Source organism: Coniosporium apollinis (assembly GCF_000281105.1).
Source record: "Coniosporium apollinis CBS 100218 chromosome Unknown supercont1.11, whole genome shotgun sequence".
Classification (NCBI taxonomy): domain Eukaryota; kingdom Fungi; phylum Ascomycota; class Dothideomycetes; genus Coniosporium; species Coniosporium apollinis.
The window spans coordinates 477,094-491,414 of record NW_006913273.1 but is presented as its reverse complement, the minus strand read 5'-3'; the positions used below and the strand labels follow the sequence as shown (position 1 = coordinate 491,414).

At 54.8% G+C, this 14,321-nt stretch overlaps 4 protein-coding genes across 4 annotated transcripts; 2 read left to right on the top strand and 2 right to left on the bottom strand.

The window, feature by feature from the left end:
* Positions 1–729: 729 nt before the first annotated feature.
* On the top strand, positions 730–2,214 carry W97_02915 (uncharacterized protein; the record flags this gene model as incomplete). The annotated part of the gene is made up of 1 exon (XM_007780814.1): positions 730–2,214. One exon carries the CDS (start codon positions 730–732, stop codon positions 2,212–2,214), a length of 1,485 nt encoding a protein of 494 aa, XP_007779004.1.
* Positions 2,215–2,656: 442 nt separating this feature from the next.
* Positions 2,657–4,043, top strand: W97_02914 (uncharacterized protein; the record flags this gene model as incomplete). The annotated part of the gene is made up of 2 exons (XM_007780813.1): positions 2,657–3,373; positions 3,429–4,043. The coding sequence occupies 2 exons, from the start codon at positions 2,657–2,659 to the stop codon at positions 4,041–4,043; spliced, it is 1,332 nt and encodes a 443-aa protein (XP_007779003.1).
* Positions 4,044–5,254: 1,211 nt separating this feature from the next.
* W97_02913 (uncharacterized protein) lies at positions 5,255–7,658 on the bottom strand (the record flags this gene model as incomplete). Its single annotated transcript, XM_007780812.1, has 3 exons — positions 5,255–5,740; positions 5,792–7,356; positions 7,478–7,658. The coding sequence occupies 3 exons, from the start codon at positions 7,656–7,658 to the stop codon at positions 5,255–5,257; spliced, it is 2,232 nt and encodes a 743-aa protein (XP_007779002.1).
* Positions 7,659–11,955: 4,297 nt separating this feature from the next.
* W97_02912 (uncharacterized protein) lies at positions 11,956–13,550 on the bottom strand (the record flags this gene model as incomplete). The annotated part of the gene is made up of 2 exons (XM_007780811.1): positions 11,956–13,418; positions 13,475–13,550. The coding sequence occupies 2 exons, from the start codon at positions 13,548–13,550 to the stop codon at positions 11,956–11,958; spliced, it is 1,539 nt and encodes a 512-aa protein (XP_007779001.1).
* Between the last annotated feature and the right edge of the window lie 771 nt (positions 13,551–14,321).

Here is a 14,321-nt window from a genome sequence, read left to right as displayed (position 1 = left end):
AGTCCACGAGTTCAAGCAGTGGAAGGAGAAAATGTCTAGGTACGAAGACGTTGAGAGAATTCTCATACTGATTCTGCGCTGCACATTGGGTCATCCCATTGCGTTACGGATGGTCCCTATTACAGATGATTGATCCAGCGTTGAGTGTCCCATCCCTTTAATCCAGAAGAGTGCAGTGAGCTGATGATCTTCGTGTTTTCATCACGTGATGTCTAGCGGGGCGGTCTGTACGGAGTGTCGCTTCGGCCTCAAACAGCGCACAAAGCACGAGCGCTCCCTAAGTTGGGCGTTTCACTCGTGTCCGGCATGTGCTCCTGCCAGTCGTTCTCTGACAGGTCAATGCTGCCATGAGGAAGTCTTCGTGAGTCTTCGTGAGTCTTCGTGAGTCGGCGATGCCCCCGGTAGGGCAAGCCGTATCATGGGTATCTGTGGCGCCTTCTAGCCTCTTAACCCCTTTTATTACCGCTGGTAGTAATCTCTCAACTCATCTATCCCTACCGCCGTCACTCTCTCACACCTCCATGGTAGACTTTTCCGTCATTGCGCTTAATGTGGCATTAGTGAGCTTGAGGACTCCTGCGCTTGCGTGGTTCGATGCGCATTCCAACCCTTTCTCCGCGTTAGAAGCAAGGATAGGATCCGCGGTACCCATATATTCAAAAGCCAAAGATCCCATGGTCTGCCGTCATATTGGCCAAATTATACGCCACGAGCTCAAGGGAGCGCAGTATGCTTGAAAAAATCGGACTCGCTTTGCTTCCTAGCTTCCTACGACCTCTGATAGCGAAGCAGGAAGCCAAACCAGACAAACTCTATCCCACGTCTTGCCTCGATGGCCTTCGAGGCATAGCAGCGCTCTTCGTTTTCTTCTTCCACATATTGTTCGCGTACCGTTCGCAGCCATACCTCGAATATGGCTACGGAGTGGAGCCAGGGTTCCACTACATCTGGCAATTACCCTTCGTTCGACTCTTTACAGCCGGACATGCGATGGTGTCCATCTTCTTCGTCGTCGGTGGCTACGTGTCGAGCCTTAAGCCTCTGAAGCTCATGCATAGCCACTCTTGGGAGGCTCTCCAACAGAACTTGGCATCATCCTTCTTTAGGCGCGGCATTCGCTTGTATCTACCGCCAATCGTTGCGACATTTATCACTATGCTCGCGATCCACCTCGGGCTATGGGAGTTCTCCTCATACTATGCCCGCCAGCACGACTACGTCTTCTATCACGATTACCATCAAGAACCAAGGCCTACCTTCGGCGAGCAGCTCAACCACTGGTGGCATCAAACATGGGATATGACCAACGTCTTCGGCATCTTCCCACCCGATCACCACGGCTACCAGATTCCCATTTACAACCAGTACGATCCGCATCTCTGGACCGTGGCCTACGAGATGCGCGGCTCGCTCATCGTAGCAGTCGTCCTCCTACTGTTCTCCCGCTGTCATGTCCCTCTCCGGCTCCTCTTTGTCTTCTGCACCACTCTCTTCTGCGGCTATCGTGACCGCTGGGAAGTCGTCCTCTTCCTCTCCGGCACCTTCCTCGCCGAAGTCGACCTGTTGCTTCAAGCCAGGAGGAGCTCCGACCGCAGCGGCAACGGCAGCGAGCCGCTACTAGCAACCCACCACGACCCGGCCATCTCGCCACACTGGACGTCCGCACCCTCCCGAAGCTGGTCCCGCATCCACCGGATCCTCTCTCATCTCTGGTTTGGCCAAAAGAGCTGGATCATCCTATTCATTGTCGGCTGCTACTTCGCCTCGGCCCCTAATCTCAACATTGGCCATACGCCTGGCTACGTCTGGCTCGATTCCATCCCGTTCGCAAACTACTACTACGACCGCAAGCGCTTCCTGCAGGGTTCCGGCTGCACGCTCATCGTCTGGGCAGTCTCGAACAGCCCGATTTTGCAGAAGCCGTTCACGTCAAAGTTCGCGCTGTACATGGGCAAGATTAGCTATTCGTTTTATATCGTGCATGGGCCGATGAATCATATGGTTGGGTATTATGTTACGGGTAGGATCTGGGATGTTGTGGGAAAAGAGAGCACGGCGCAGTTTTGTACGGGGCTGTTTTTGGGGTCGGTGGTGCTCGCTGTCTGTGTTTTTTGGACGGCAGATCTGTTTTGGAGGCTGGTGGACTGCAATGCGGTGAAAGCGAGCAAGATGGTTGAAGAACTATGTTTCGTTAAGGATGGCGAGAAGGCTTAGACATCCTGGTACACACGATGAAGGGATGGAAAAAGTCGGATTGCACATTTTGGACGTGTCGAAGACGGGCATAGGTGAAGAGCTTGGTTTTGGGCTGCTATCAGATGATTCTGGGTTGAAGGTCTCAGAGTAATAGTGGTGCCCGCACGCAATCACCAGAATCAAGTGAGCCGACACAGGCCGTTTCTTCACCTTTGCGGATTGTCCAGCGAACGAGCCAGCGTAGTGCCTGCTCCTTCTTCCACATTAACTAGTAATGGCTGTATCAGGTAGGTGCTTTCCACTTCACAAGCCATTCGTGGCTTGTCATCTCTCATTTGTCTCTTCTCTTCAAACATCAGCATAGTATACACTTTACCGCGTGTATACTCATTCAAACCATTGTTATTTGTTCCTATATTACTCAGTCATACATTGTCGATCTCGCCCTATCCTCATCGCCATGGACCCCAACGCCGACGACGATGCGCCGCTGCAGAGCCCTGGAATGCCGTTGGACGAGTCAGACATGCCGTTGGCAAACGCATTTCTAGAGGAGGCGCCTCTGGAAGGCACACTACTAGCGGACCGACCGTTGGCAGGCCTATGGCTGGGAGACACACCAAAGCCCCGATACCGGTCCGTCCCACCCCTGCACGGCCTGTTCGAGAGACCATCAATGGACTATGTAGCGCCAGAGTATATCCGAGATGGCAGAAACCGATTGCTGGGCCAAATGATGCCATTAATACGCCAACAGGAGAATCGGGAGATGGGCATGCGAGAGATGGACGAGAAGATCCGGGAGTTGAAGGCGCAGATGGAGGCGTTGACTGTTCCTTCTGACGACATCTCTGAAGAAGATGCTGTCGCGCGCCGTGAAGCAGGGATCGAAGAGAGGAGAGTGAAGACTGTTGGTGATGTTCTGGCAGAGCTCGAACCGGCTATCACTCAGAGAGTGGAACGGGAGTGGGAGCGAAAGAGAGAGAAAGAAAAGAAGGAGGAGGAAGCATTGAAGATGAGGAGCAAGAACGCAGAGGAGCTGGAAGTGCTGCGGCTGTGGATGAGAAAAAGATTAAAAGAACTCCGCAAGGAGACGGAAGAGGAAACGCGGCGAGAATGGGTGAAGAGGGTTGAACGAGAAGTGCAGGCGGAGGCGGAAGAGAACGAAAAGAGAAAGGTAACTTTCACTCCGACCCCATACGACGATACTAACACTATACCAACACTCTTAGGACTCTCACCGAAACTCCATGGGTCCGCCACCCCTTCCCAAGTCTACACTCAAGAATCCCAGCGTGCCAGCCGCTCAACGGCAACACACGCAAGCGGGCACCGCGAACACCGCAAACACAGCGCACGTATCGTTCGGCGCCGTAGAAGAAACTACAGCCGAAGAAGTCTTCGATTCACAACCCGCTCCCAGATTGATACTCAGAATGGGCAACCCTCCAGCCCCTCAACGCCGCGCCACAGGCTCCAGCGCCCTGGACTCCTCAGCCACCGCCTCCTCGCCCTCCGGCACCGTAGCAGCACTCATGCCTTCACAAGGCCCCTCTCCGGCACCTGGGCCCAAACCCCCATCCAAACCTCCAAGCGCCCGCACCGACCCCCGCCGCCGAACCCGCTACTCCACCGCCCACCGTGAGGAAGAGCCCGAGATCCAGCCCTTCACCGCCGCACAGGAAGCGGCGGCCGCAGAGCTCCTGGGACCACTGGCCCACCGACCGTTGCGATACCTCGCCATGGGCGAGCTTCAGCAGTTCTTGACGGCGTATCCGGCGTCGCATGCGAAGCATCAGGAGGCTGCGGCCGAGATTGAGTTTCAATTGCGGGTCAGGGAAAGCTGAGGGCGGGGTGCGGAGACGGGAGGGTGGAGGCGGTCAGGCCAGCTGGGGAGGCGATGGGGGCGAGGCGTAAGGCTCCATGGGGATTTGGAGGCGGCGGGTTGCCTGCTTTCGTTCCTCGGATGCAGGCAGCAGCGGATCTGGATAGGGAAACTGCTAGCACGGAATGCTGACGACGTGCCGCGATTGGACACACCTGACGGCGGAAGGTGTGCGCCTTGATGACGCGGTAGTGTAAGGGATACTCTGACCGCAGGCGTATGCATGAAGATGAGCTGCTATCGTTAATACCTTGAGCGCATGAAAGGTAGAGGGCTTGGGAGTTTGTAGAAGTTCACGTGACAATATGCAGCATCAGAGGCCAACCATAGCACGTTATTCGGAGGATACAAGTTAAGGAGTTTGTTGCTACTTGCATGTACATCGCTAAACCGAACAGCGCAAGCGGCAATGCCTAATGAAGCACAGCAAGCAAAGCTCTCAGCGTCGACATGAGGTGCAGCCAAAGCTCAAGTTCAAGCCCATCCTGGGCGCCGTCGCGATGCGTGTGTACCCTACCATGGAAAGACCCCTGCGTCATGATGCGAGAGCAAAAAACAGCGGGAGCTCAAGAGAAAAACTACAAGCGGAGCTCCAAGCCGAAAGACAGGGGTATTAGATATTAGAATGTAGTGCACGACGCTGGTAAAGGTGACGCTCAGACGCCGACGCGATATGCTCCCGGCCTCCTCCGAACCTCCTACGCCGCGCTGGATGAAGATGCCAATGTATGATGCTTGCAAAGTGAGGAGAAGAGGCAGATGACCGAGCCTCGAAAACGCTAAAGAGCTCAAAGGACTAGGGTATTATGATGAGACGCCGCTGTTCCATGTAAATGACACCCACCCCTCGAGTCTCGTGAGAGATGGTGCGTTCTATATATGCGCCGACGCCAAGAATGCGAAACTCGATGTGGGTGTATGGGAAGCAAGGAAAACGAACATTGAAGACCGAAGCAGGACGAGGGTGGCCAATAGTAAACAGGTAGATACGACACAACGGTGGACGATGAGCAAGCAAGAAGTGCTGGAAGAGGTGGTGTTGTCGGCTAATCAGGAATGGTGCGCTACGGGGCGAACGCCGCTAACGGCCAGGATTGGCTAGCGCATCCGTGTCGCATGATCACCAGCAAGGGTCCCATACACCCTTTTCTTCAATGCACCGCATCCTTTCACTCAGGCGCCACTGGTCCGCTGACCAGGTTGCTGATAAGGTTCGATGCTGAAGTTGGGGTTTGGCTCGGCTGCCAAGTTGCTACGGCCTTGGTGATGCGGTGATTGCGCGGCTGCCGGCGTGGCTGCAGCAGGGCTGCCATCGATATACGCCGAGAAGTCCAGAGAGCCTCGTGCAGATGCTTCAAGTGCGTTCGGATACTGGAAACCGGAATATTGCGATGCTGTCTGCCACTGGTACATGGAATGGATGCCAGAGTCCAACTGCGGTACAGCCACTCGCAGGTTTGGGGGGCCTGCTGATCGTCCGACGACTGGTGACAAGGCGGCAGATGTCATGCTGACACTGTACGCGGCCGATGGGGCCGAGCTAGCAGGCTGAGGACACGCCGTGGCGGGAGGCTCGGTGCCAGGCCCTGCAGGTCCGCCGCCATAGCCGCCTGCAGCTGGAGTTGGAAGTGCGCCAGCCGTCGAAGAATAGCTAGCAGACTGAAGCCATTAACATTAGCGCATGCATCTTGGACGATCGGGTGGACCCACATATTTGCTGATGATCTTCTTGAGAGCTAACGGTAACATCTTCCAAGGAAACACCTTCACATCCTTCTCGATGTTCCTAGGCTTGGGATTTGAAAAGCCCATGATGATCTTGAAGAATGGTTCACTCCCTGCTTTGGCTTTGGTGACGGTCAAGGGCCGAAAGCCTTCGAGGTTCCGGCGTATCCGGTTCTTCTCTTCCACGGTGAAGCGCACAGCTACCAGCGATTCCAGAAGGTAGATGGTGTCGACGCTGGTGACGTAGCATTCCTGCTTCTCCTCCCACCAGATGCAGCTTATGCATATGCTGTTTGGAGTGCGAGTTTCTGGCGAGACAGCCTCAAAAGACGTGGTGATCGTGCTGCCAGATTGATCGCGACGAAATTGCACGAGCCGTCTCTTCGCATCCCACTCATCGGGGCTCCATCCCTCGGCCATTCGGTCCAGTTCACCTTTGATCTCAAGCACGGCCTTCGAGTTGGGATACATCGCATACGGATTGAAGGCCTGGGAGCTTACGGTGGCGGGGACTGCTGGGGTCGGCGGAGGGTGCAACGTCGATGTCCTAATAAGAGGTGGATTCGTCAAAGAGGCCGGCGATGTCGCAACCCGCGATCGAGATATAGCTGGCACTGTAGCTGTTGCAGGGCTGCGGCTCAGATGGCTAGCCCTCGAATACGGACTGTAGGCCGAGATCCTAGGTGACTGCGCTATAACGCTCGCTCGGCTTACTGCTGGCGATGGATACTGGTACGAAAGACTCGGCGACATGTTCTGCCCGTATGCCGAATGTTGCTGCTGAGGCCTCCCGTAAGTGTCCGAGAAGCCATACGTGCTCGGGGTGGCGGCCGAGGGGTAAGGCGAGGCTGGCAATGCGATGCCCTGTGAGCTCCTGTCAGCTCCAGACAGTTGCTGAGGCCGTCCTTGTAGGGTGTGACTTGCGATACGTTTTGGTGGCGACTGGACTTCATCCACGGATTCGTCTGATAGCTTGCGCTTACGGGAGCCATCTGCTGGTGATTCGTAGGCTTGACAGTTGGAGCCGTCAGTATACATGAAGTCGCCCACCTCGACGACGCCGAGGCTCTGGCCGTTCTCATCTTCCATGTGCATAAGCAGTGGTACTTGGCTGTCGTGCCATCCCGTCGTTTCGAAAGGAGGAATATCGACTGCTAGAGCATATTGGTAGTATGGACCGCGCTGGTCAATCTTTGTCAGCGCGGCATCGCATCGTCGTCTTCCAAACATGATACAGAACAACAGAGGGCCTGGCGTCAACACGTCCTGGTTGGTTCGAATATAGACGTGCAGCTTTCCATGCAGGCCTTGAGTGGGTAGGTAGCGAGTCACCTCCGGGAGATGACGAGAACTTGCATCAATAAATGGGAAGGGAGCCTGATACGGCAGGTCATGCGTCTCATATTGGGCGCTAGAGATGAAGGGCGCCTGCGGTACGGTCGAGGGGCCATGGGATACAGGCGTCTGCACATGCAAGTATTGCGAGGCCGCAGACGGCACTGCAAATCCGGCATAGGCGTGTTCTTGATCGGGTTGTGTGGCGACATAATCTGCCGGGCAGGGAAAGGTGGTCAGTCAAGCGGTAGGGTAACCTTCACGTGCCCCCAAGCCGGGACGACCCGTCAAGGCCTGGAAGAGTCGCTCCATCAGAGCATCATGCAGCAAACTCACCGTACAAGGGGTAGTTTTCCTGCGCCTTGCCGTACTCGGACATCGACAAGTACGCAGCAAGTTCAGCGGTGCCCAGACATTCACTGTCGTGATCTTGGCCGCTCAGTAGAACGATATGTTCAGAAGCGTTGTAGTCGTCGTTGACAATGAAAGGCGCCTTGAGGCTCTGCAAAGGCTGCATGACGCATTGAGATGTTAGCAGGCAAACGAATCAACGATCGTGATGGAGGTGGGGAACCGGGCTGGGATAGGCAACAGCTTTGATGCCTTGTGGATGACTCTAACCATAGCCATCCTGAAGCTAGGCCGACAAACATACCTGAACACATCCACTTGGGATGCTTACCAGCTTCATGCAACCCGATCCTTGCAAGACAAGAAGATCAAGCGCTCTGTCGCCGATCGTTCAGAACGGCGCGCTTCAAAATATTTCGAAGGCGTGAAGAGAAAGAGACTGATGAAGACGAACAACTTCCGTCTACTGCTAAGAGCGGAGGGATGGTGTTCTGATGCATACAGATCGTGCAACCTGGAAGAAATTTAGCCCCGAATCGAAGAGCCAAGATGTTCACGCAAAGAGTCTAGCGAGCCGACCGTACACCCTCAATGACTGTCCCAAGGAGTGAAAAAGACACCGGCGTATGTGAGGGATGCAGGGGCTTTGAATGGTTCGCCCAAAGCTCTGGGTCTGACGGGTTCTGTGAACCTCAGCCCGCTTGGCGGGAGTTTCGGGAAGCTAGAAGCACGGCCGCTATGAACAAAGAGACCTTACCCTAAGAAACCCGGTGTTAATTGGAATCCGTATTCCAGGCCACAGTGATTCGGAAGGATGCAGTAGTCGCCGATGCTTGCTAAGGATGCCGGTACTTTCGACGTAAATCTGGATCGTGGCGCCTACGGTAGGCTGCAGAAAGCCTCGCACGGCGAAATATGATTACCTAGATGTTGGTAGACGTTAACAGAAAGGGTCGGCGACAGCAAACCGTCAGATATGGAAGGCCACTGCCGTCGCAACCGATTGGATGGTCGCTAACGCAAGGAGTGTTGGAGCTTGGATCGCGTCTTATATGGCCAGCCTCGGCTTTGAATAGGGAAACGCACACGTACCGGTAACCCCAATCGCCAGAGCTGGGTTCGAGCACCTGTAAACTGGATAGAAAGGACGCGCAGGATCTGGTATGGCTAATGCGCGGGGTGCTGACGCGGAACCCAGGCCGTGCGGCTCCGTCAAGTCGACGCTGAACAACTGGACTAATCTTACAAGATGGATAGGATTAATATTATCGGTCACCTGGGCCATGAACGTGCTGCAATCGATGGCCTGGCAACCCGTACGGGAATGTAGAAGGAACACCTGACAGTCTTCAGCGTCAAGATCGCTGTTTAGTGGCGGATGACTGGGCTGACTGCGAACGGCTGAGGATGGAATGTTGAGCCTATTAAACTGCAGAGCTATGTCATGATCCAATGCATCCCCACAAGGAAGAGCAGATGCGAAAATAAGAATATGCCTAAGCAAGATGCGGCCGATAGAGAACAATCATCCGTGCGGTAACGAGCGAAAATGTCGACAAGAGGGAATGCAATCGTGGGTGTAGATGAGCAGCAAGGGCCGAAAGCCATGACTGGGTGAGGCACGGCGAGATATATGGCCGGACATATTGCCGCATTGCTACATGTCGTCGATGTGGAGGCTGGCCGCGCAAAGTCGGAGTCAAGCCATTTAGAATTGCTAGGAGTGCTTTCGTGAGTTCGAGTGGTCTAAAGGTGCAGCCAATGCACTCCTTCACGCACCGCCTCCCTGCCTCTCGAGGCCCTGCAGCGTCGAGGCCGAATGGCAGCATCGTATGGTGCATTTACAGGCCGCAAGAAGGAGACAATGGCTCCCCGATGTCCCGTCGTCGGTCCTAAAGCGGAGGTGACATGACAAGACGGCACATTCTATTTTGGCAGAAGCGAGGGACGCTACTGCAAGGCGTGAGCATTACAACCCCTGGAGATCGCTCTCCTGGGTAACTTGGATTCAGCTTTAAATCGTCATCACCAGCATCAAGAGGCACTCCAAATACTCCGTAGCCCTTCTAATCGTCACGGTGTTTGCAGAAAACTCACTCGTTCAAACCAACGGCAACTTTGTGCCGCGGCAACTCACCTTCGCAATTCCCGCGGATGAGAGCTCCTGGCCCACGATTCAAATAACGGGATGTAGACCATCGACAACGCGAAGCACATCGGAGGAACACTGCAACCCCAACGGTCACCCTTGCGCCACTCGAAGCGTTTGCCTTCGGCCTCAGCTCTGACGGGATGCTTCCTGCACAGCTGAGCAGAGTGCGTCCCTTGCGATTCGCCGGCTCCGTGAGGATGCGAGGCCTAATAGGAGTTCTGAGATAAGTCAGCTCAGTTCAACTTTGCCATTGAAAGTTGCAAGCCAATGCCGGCCTTGATGGCGGTATTCTCCAAATAGCCCGCTTGGCCTCCCGAGCGGCCGTCTTCTCCTACCGGACTCCCAGCCACCTCTGCCTTGGATGCATTAAAGTTTGCGGCTGTGTCGATCACGTCAGCCTCCGCGCCAAAGTTGGAAAGCTGAACCCAATGAACGTGGGCGCAGACGCGATCCTCTGCGGACGATTCTTTGGTCGGCTAACGCAGGCACGATCAAGGGGGTCCGGCCCGTGAGGGGATCTCCAGTAAACGCGGTATCATCCCTGATCATCCTTGGTGGCCTCGTTTGTTCAGCTACCGTCTCGACCTCGATATTTAGACGCTGCGCTTGCATCTTTGCGCGGAGAGCCACTTCTCGCACATCTTCACGGTATCCACGTTCATAGGCTGATCTAGGACCCATTACTACAGCAAAGCGAATCCGCAGGATTTATCTGATCATGGGATGATCTGACACGCTATCACAGCGTGCATCCGCGGGTTTTGTTCTTGTCGAACCGACTAGCTTTAACCTGACTTGGCTCGACTTAGCTCGACTTGATTCGCAATCGAAGACAAGCAACCAGCCATCTCAAGCCGAAGACAACGGAAGCTGCACTTTCTGTTGACCAACTCTTCCGCCGCCACTTGGAGCTAAACAGCACAGCTAGACGAGAGTCAAGACGGCACCGTCATCGTCGATTGAGGCCGAACGGCTTAGCTAGCCTGCAGACCACAGTTGCGGAATATTTAGTTCCTGTAGGTATCCTGCGGCTTGCATTCGTCGGTAACAGGTCCTGCATAATTCCGATTGGGAACACCTAAGCTTCGATGAGGGCGACCTACACGGCAAGTATTTCAGGCCTTCAAAATCCTCTCGCGTTCTCCCTTTCGGGCCATGCCGCTATCCGCATTTGTTTATGAGAGAGGACCGTAGGTAACCTCTTGGTTACGCCAGCTCGTAGGTACATTCTTGCACAGCATCTTCTCGTTATCGTTTTTATGCGCAACCTGCGAGTTTCCTGTGCAGTCGGTCCTGTGAGTACTAGCTGTCGTGCCTTATATCAACCGAGCGTTGCCTATGTTGTCATGCATCTCGTATAGGATATATTTGGTTCTCTCATGGCTGTCTTAGTCATGACTGTCCGCTCGTCTCAAGCTGTCCTTCTCTAACCCGATCTCTGCCCCTCGGTCTATGCCGAGAGTCTCACCAATCTCTTTTGGCTAGCAGCATTCCTCAGAACATCAGCTTTCACGCAAGAAGGATCGCCATTTCGACCTGGTCGCCGGGTATACAGATCTAGATCGCAACGCAAGGGTTGTTCCGACAACCAGGTTAGCAACCGCAGGACGAACTATTTTCATGCCGTTCGCATTCCAGACTCGTTCGTCCGCGCAGCCATATCGGAGACGCCGAAATTGCTCGAACACATACTTCCCACGTGTCTTGCAACATACCAGGGCACAAATCGCTCGTCCGATCTGTCACGGCGGACAGGGAGAGGCGTTCCCTGCGAGCCACGCAATCTAGAGCTTTCTACTGATACTCACACTGTCAATTCGCAACCTCACAGAAGAAATGCAAGAATCTACTTAAAGGCCGTGTTGTCTATTCTGTATATAAGCATCAATCCAGCCAAGCGATAGTGAGTACTTTCTTTTTTTGTAGACCAGTATTGACGAATGCCGCATTATGGGATTCACTAGGAACATTCTCTTATCCGTCAACATGCCTGACAAAGCTCTTACAGGCAAGCATCACCCTCGATTTTTTATGTAAGTGCTGGCTACAGTGCAACATCCCTGGGCATGCCTCAGAGAACAACACGACCATCTCTCACATTAGCTCCATACATTCCTACACCGTCCGCCAGAATACGCCCATCCGTTCACTCTCCACACTAGGGGTATCTACCATTGACCAGTCGTCCCTCTATTAACCCCGTACCCAATACTTTCAGGTCCAAACATAAACACTACACTAACTTTATCCGAACCCCGTCCACGTGCGACTCCCCTCCACTCTCAAGACCCCCCCTGCGCCACCAAATAGTTCAATACGCCAACCCGATTCCCGGCGTCCGCGGCGAGTTCGGATGCGGATCCACCTCCTGATACGCCGGCGGCGGCACCGTCATCTGACTCACCCCACTCGCAACACTCAGCCCCCTCTTACGCTGCCGTCGCATCGACAGCGCCCCCGAGCGCGACTTCTGGAGCGAAGGCCTGGAAGACGATGCCTGCGATACGGATGTCGTCGTTCTGGTGGTGCTTCCCTCCGACAGCGAAGGTGGCGGGGAGGTGTGCATGGTTGAGACCGTGCAGAGCGTCGAGACGGATGCGGAGTGGTGGGAGTGAGAGTGGGGTTGATTGGTGCGAATGGCAGAGGGGGAGGTGCATTGGTAAAATGGTGGTATGGGAGTGGGCTTTGTGGTGGGTGATGAGGGGAGGGAGCGTCGGAACCAGTGGGAGAGGCGGGAGCGGCTGGAGCGGTGGGTGGGAGGGTCGATGAGGGAGGTTTCTGATCCGGTATCATGAAGATACGGTGGATCGGGGCCGATGGTCGGTGTGGTGGTGCTTGTCGTTGAGCCTGGGTCTGGTGATGCCGGAACTGAGGGCAGCGGCTTCGATGCCAATGGTACAGATAACGCGGATCCGATGTCCGAGAGCGTCTCGGAGCGGACGGTCATCCGGAGCGAGGGCGCTATGGCTGGTATGTGATGGCAGTTGGGTTCCGGCGTGCTTTGGCTGGCTCGGAACGCGTCCAGGCGCCGCTCCTCCACTATCGTGTTGAGCTCCCGGATGGCCTCGTCAACGTCCGACTTGTTGCGCCGCGAGCTAGCACGCTGCTTGACGGCATTTGTTGGCTCCGTGTTGGCCCGAGGTCGAGCGGGGGAAGGCGCTCTCGAGCTACATCTTGACGATGGAGCCAAAGAGCTCCTGGGGCTTGTTCTCCTTAGAACGGCAGGGTGTAGGGGAGCTTGAGCAGTATTCGGCCTACGTGGGCTCTTGAGAGGTATCGGCGGCGCCAGATCCGGGATTTCCGACGGATCTGTAGAGACACAAAAGCTGTCAGGAGTTTCTGAATGAAGGGAATCGATTCTCGGTCGTATGAGCGCCTGCGCGGGGAACGCCAGCTCGGCTGGCGTCCTATCCCAGTCGGAAGTGTTGAAGTTCGGAAGTGGTGATAGGCGATTATTAGGTAGGTATATCGTCAATTCCAACGGCCGGAAGCTCTTCCTTTTCCGGTTTACTGTTCTATCGCCACGGCGAGCATCCGGTGGCCCGCTGATACTTGGGCTGCTCCGTGAAAAGGAGGTCCTTAGCCTAGTGCTTGAGGAGAGGCTCACGCGACTTGATGCCCTTGCAACCAAATTGTACCCGCTTGATATCCAGGACGTGTTGTGATCCACTGATTTGGCTGTAATAGGCGATGGGTTGGCAGGTACCATGAGTGGCTGTTCCATGCAGTGTGGCTGCTCGTAGCATAGTATCAGATCGTCCTCCGGGGCAGATCCTGTAAGGATCAGTATACCATACCGTAGGATAACCAAAAAGTACAATTGTACTCACCACTGCGCCGAAGTTGTCGCGCGTCATCGTCACCCTGCAGCTCAGGCGCGCAGCACCCGAAAGAGAAACCAGCCATCTTGCGTATACCCTACGACTTCGTGGATGCAATTGTGTTCGCAACTAGGGCTGCATCTCTTCCACAATCTTCGGAACTGACAGGGCAAGGCACTGAGAATGAGCGAGATAGAAAACGAAGGTAAAGAGGGAAACTGCATAAGCTACCAGAGCTTCAGCATGTCTCACACAACAATGATGAGGCAGAGAAAAACCTCCAGCTGCAAGAACAGCATATCAGACACAATAGTAGAGGTTAAAGGAAATGCGACATGTGGCAGGGCTGCATCCAGGACAGCAAGCCCGCGTGAAGGCGTCCAATAGGTTTCTGTAAAGCCATCCTTTGGGGCGCAAATCCAAAAGCACCCCAATCATGGATGTCCACGATTTCGAGGTCAGGGAGATTTGAATGCTTGGTGTTGAGGACGTGGGCGAGAGATGGTGGAGGATCAGGTTTCATTGGCTGCGGAGCAGGGTGCTTTGACCATTTCAGCGCTTCCACAGACAGCCACGCCGCTTTGGGCGAGAGACTGAGAGCCGTTCAGACTGGACGTTCGGGCAGAGCTTGACGACGCCGGCTGTTCGCCGAGCTGTCATAGCTCTCAAGGCGTTTGTAAAAGGACGGCATTGCCGATACGCCTGTTCGTGGCATGTGAAGTGGCCCAACATCGCTGCCGAAGATGAGACACGGTAAGTTCGACCTGCATAATGTCGCACATCAGAAACTGCGTCAGGGACTCGAACGCCGTTCCAATAAAGAACTGATATCATGCGGGGTTTGAGGTCGAGGGCT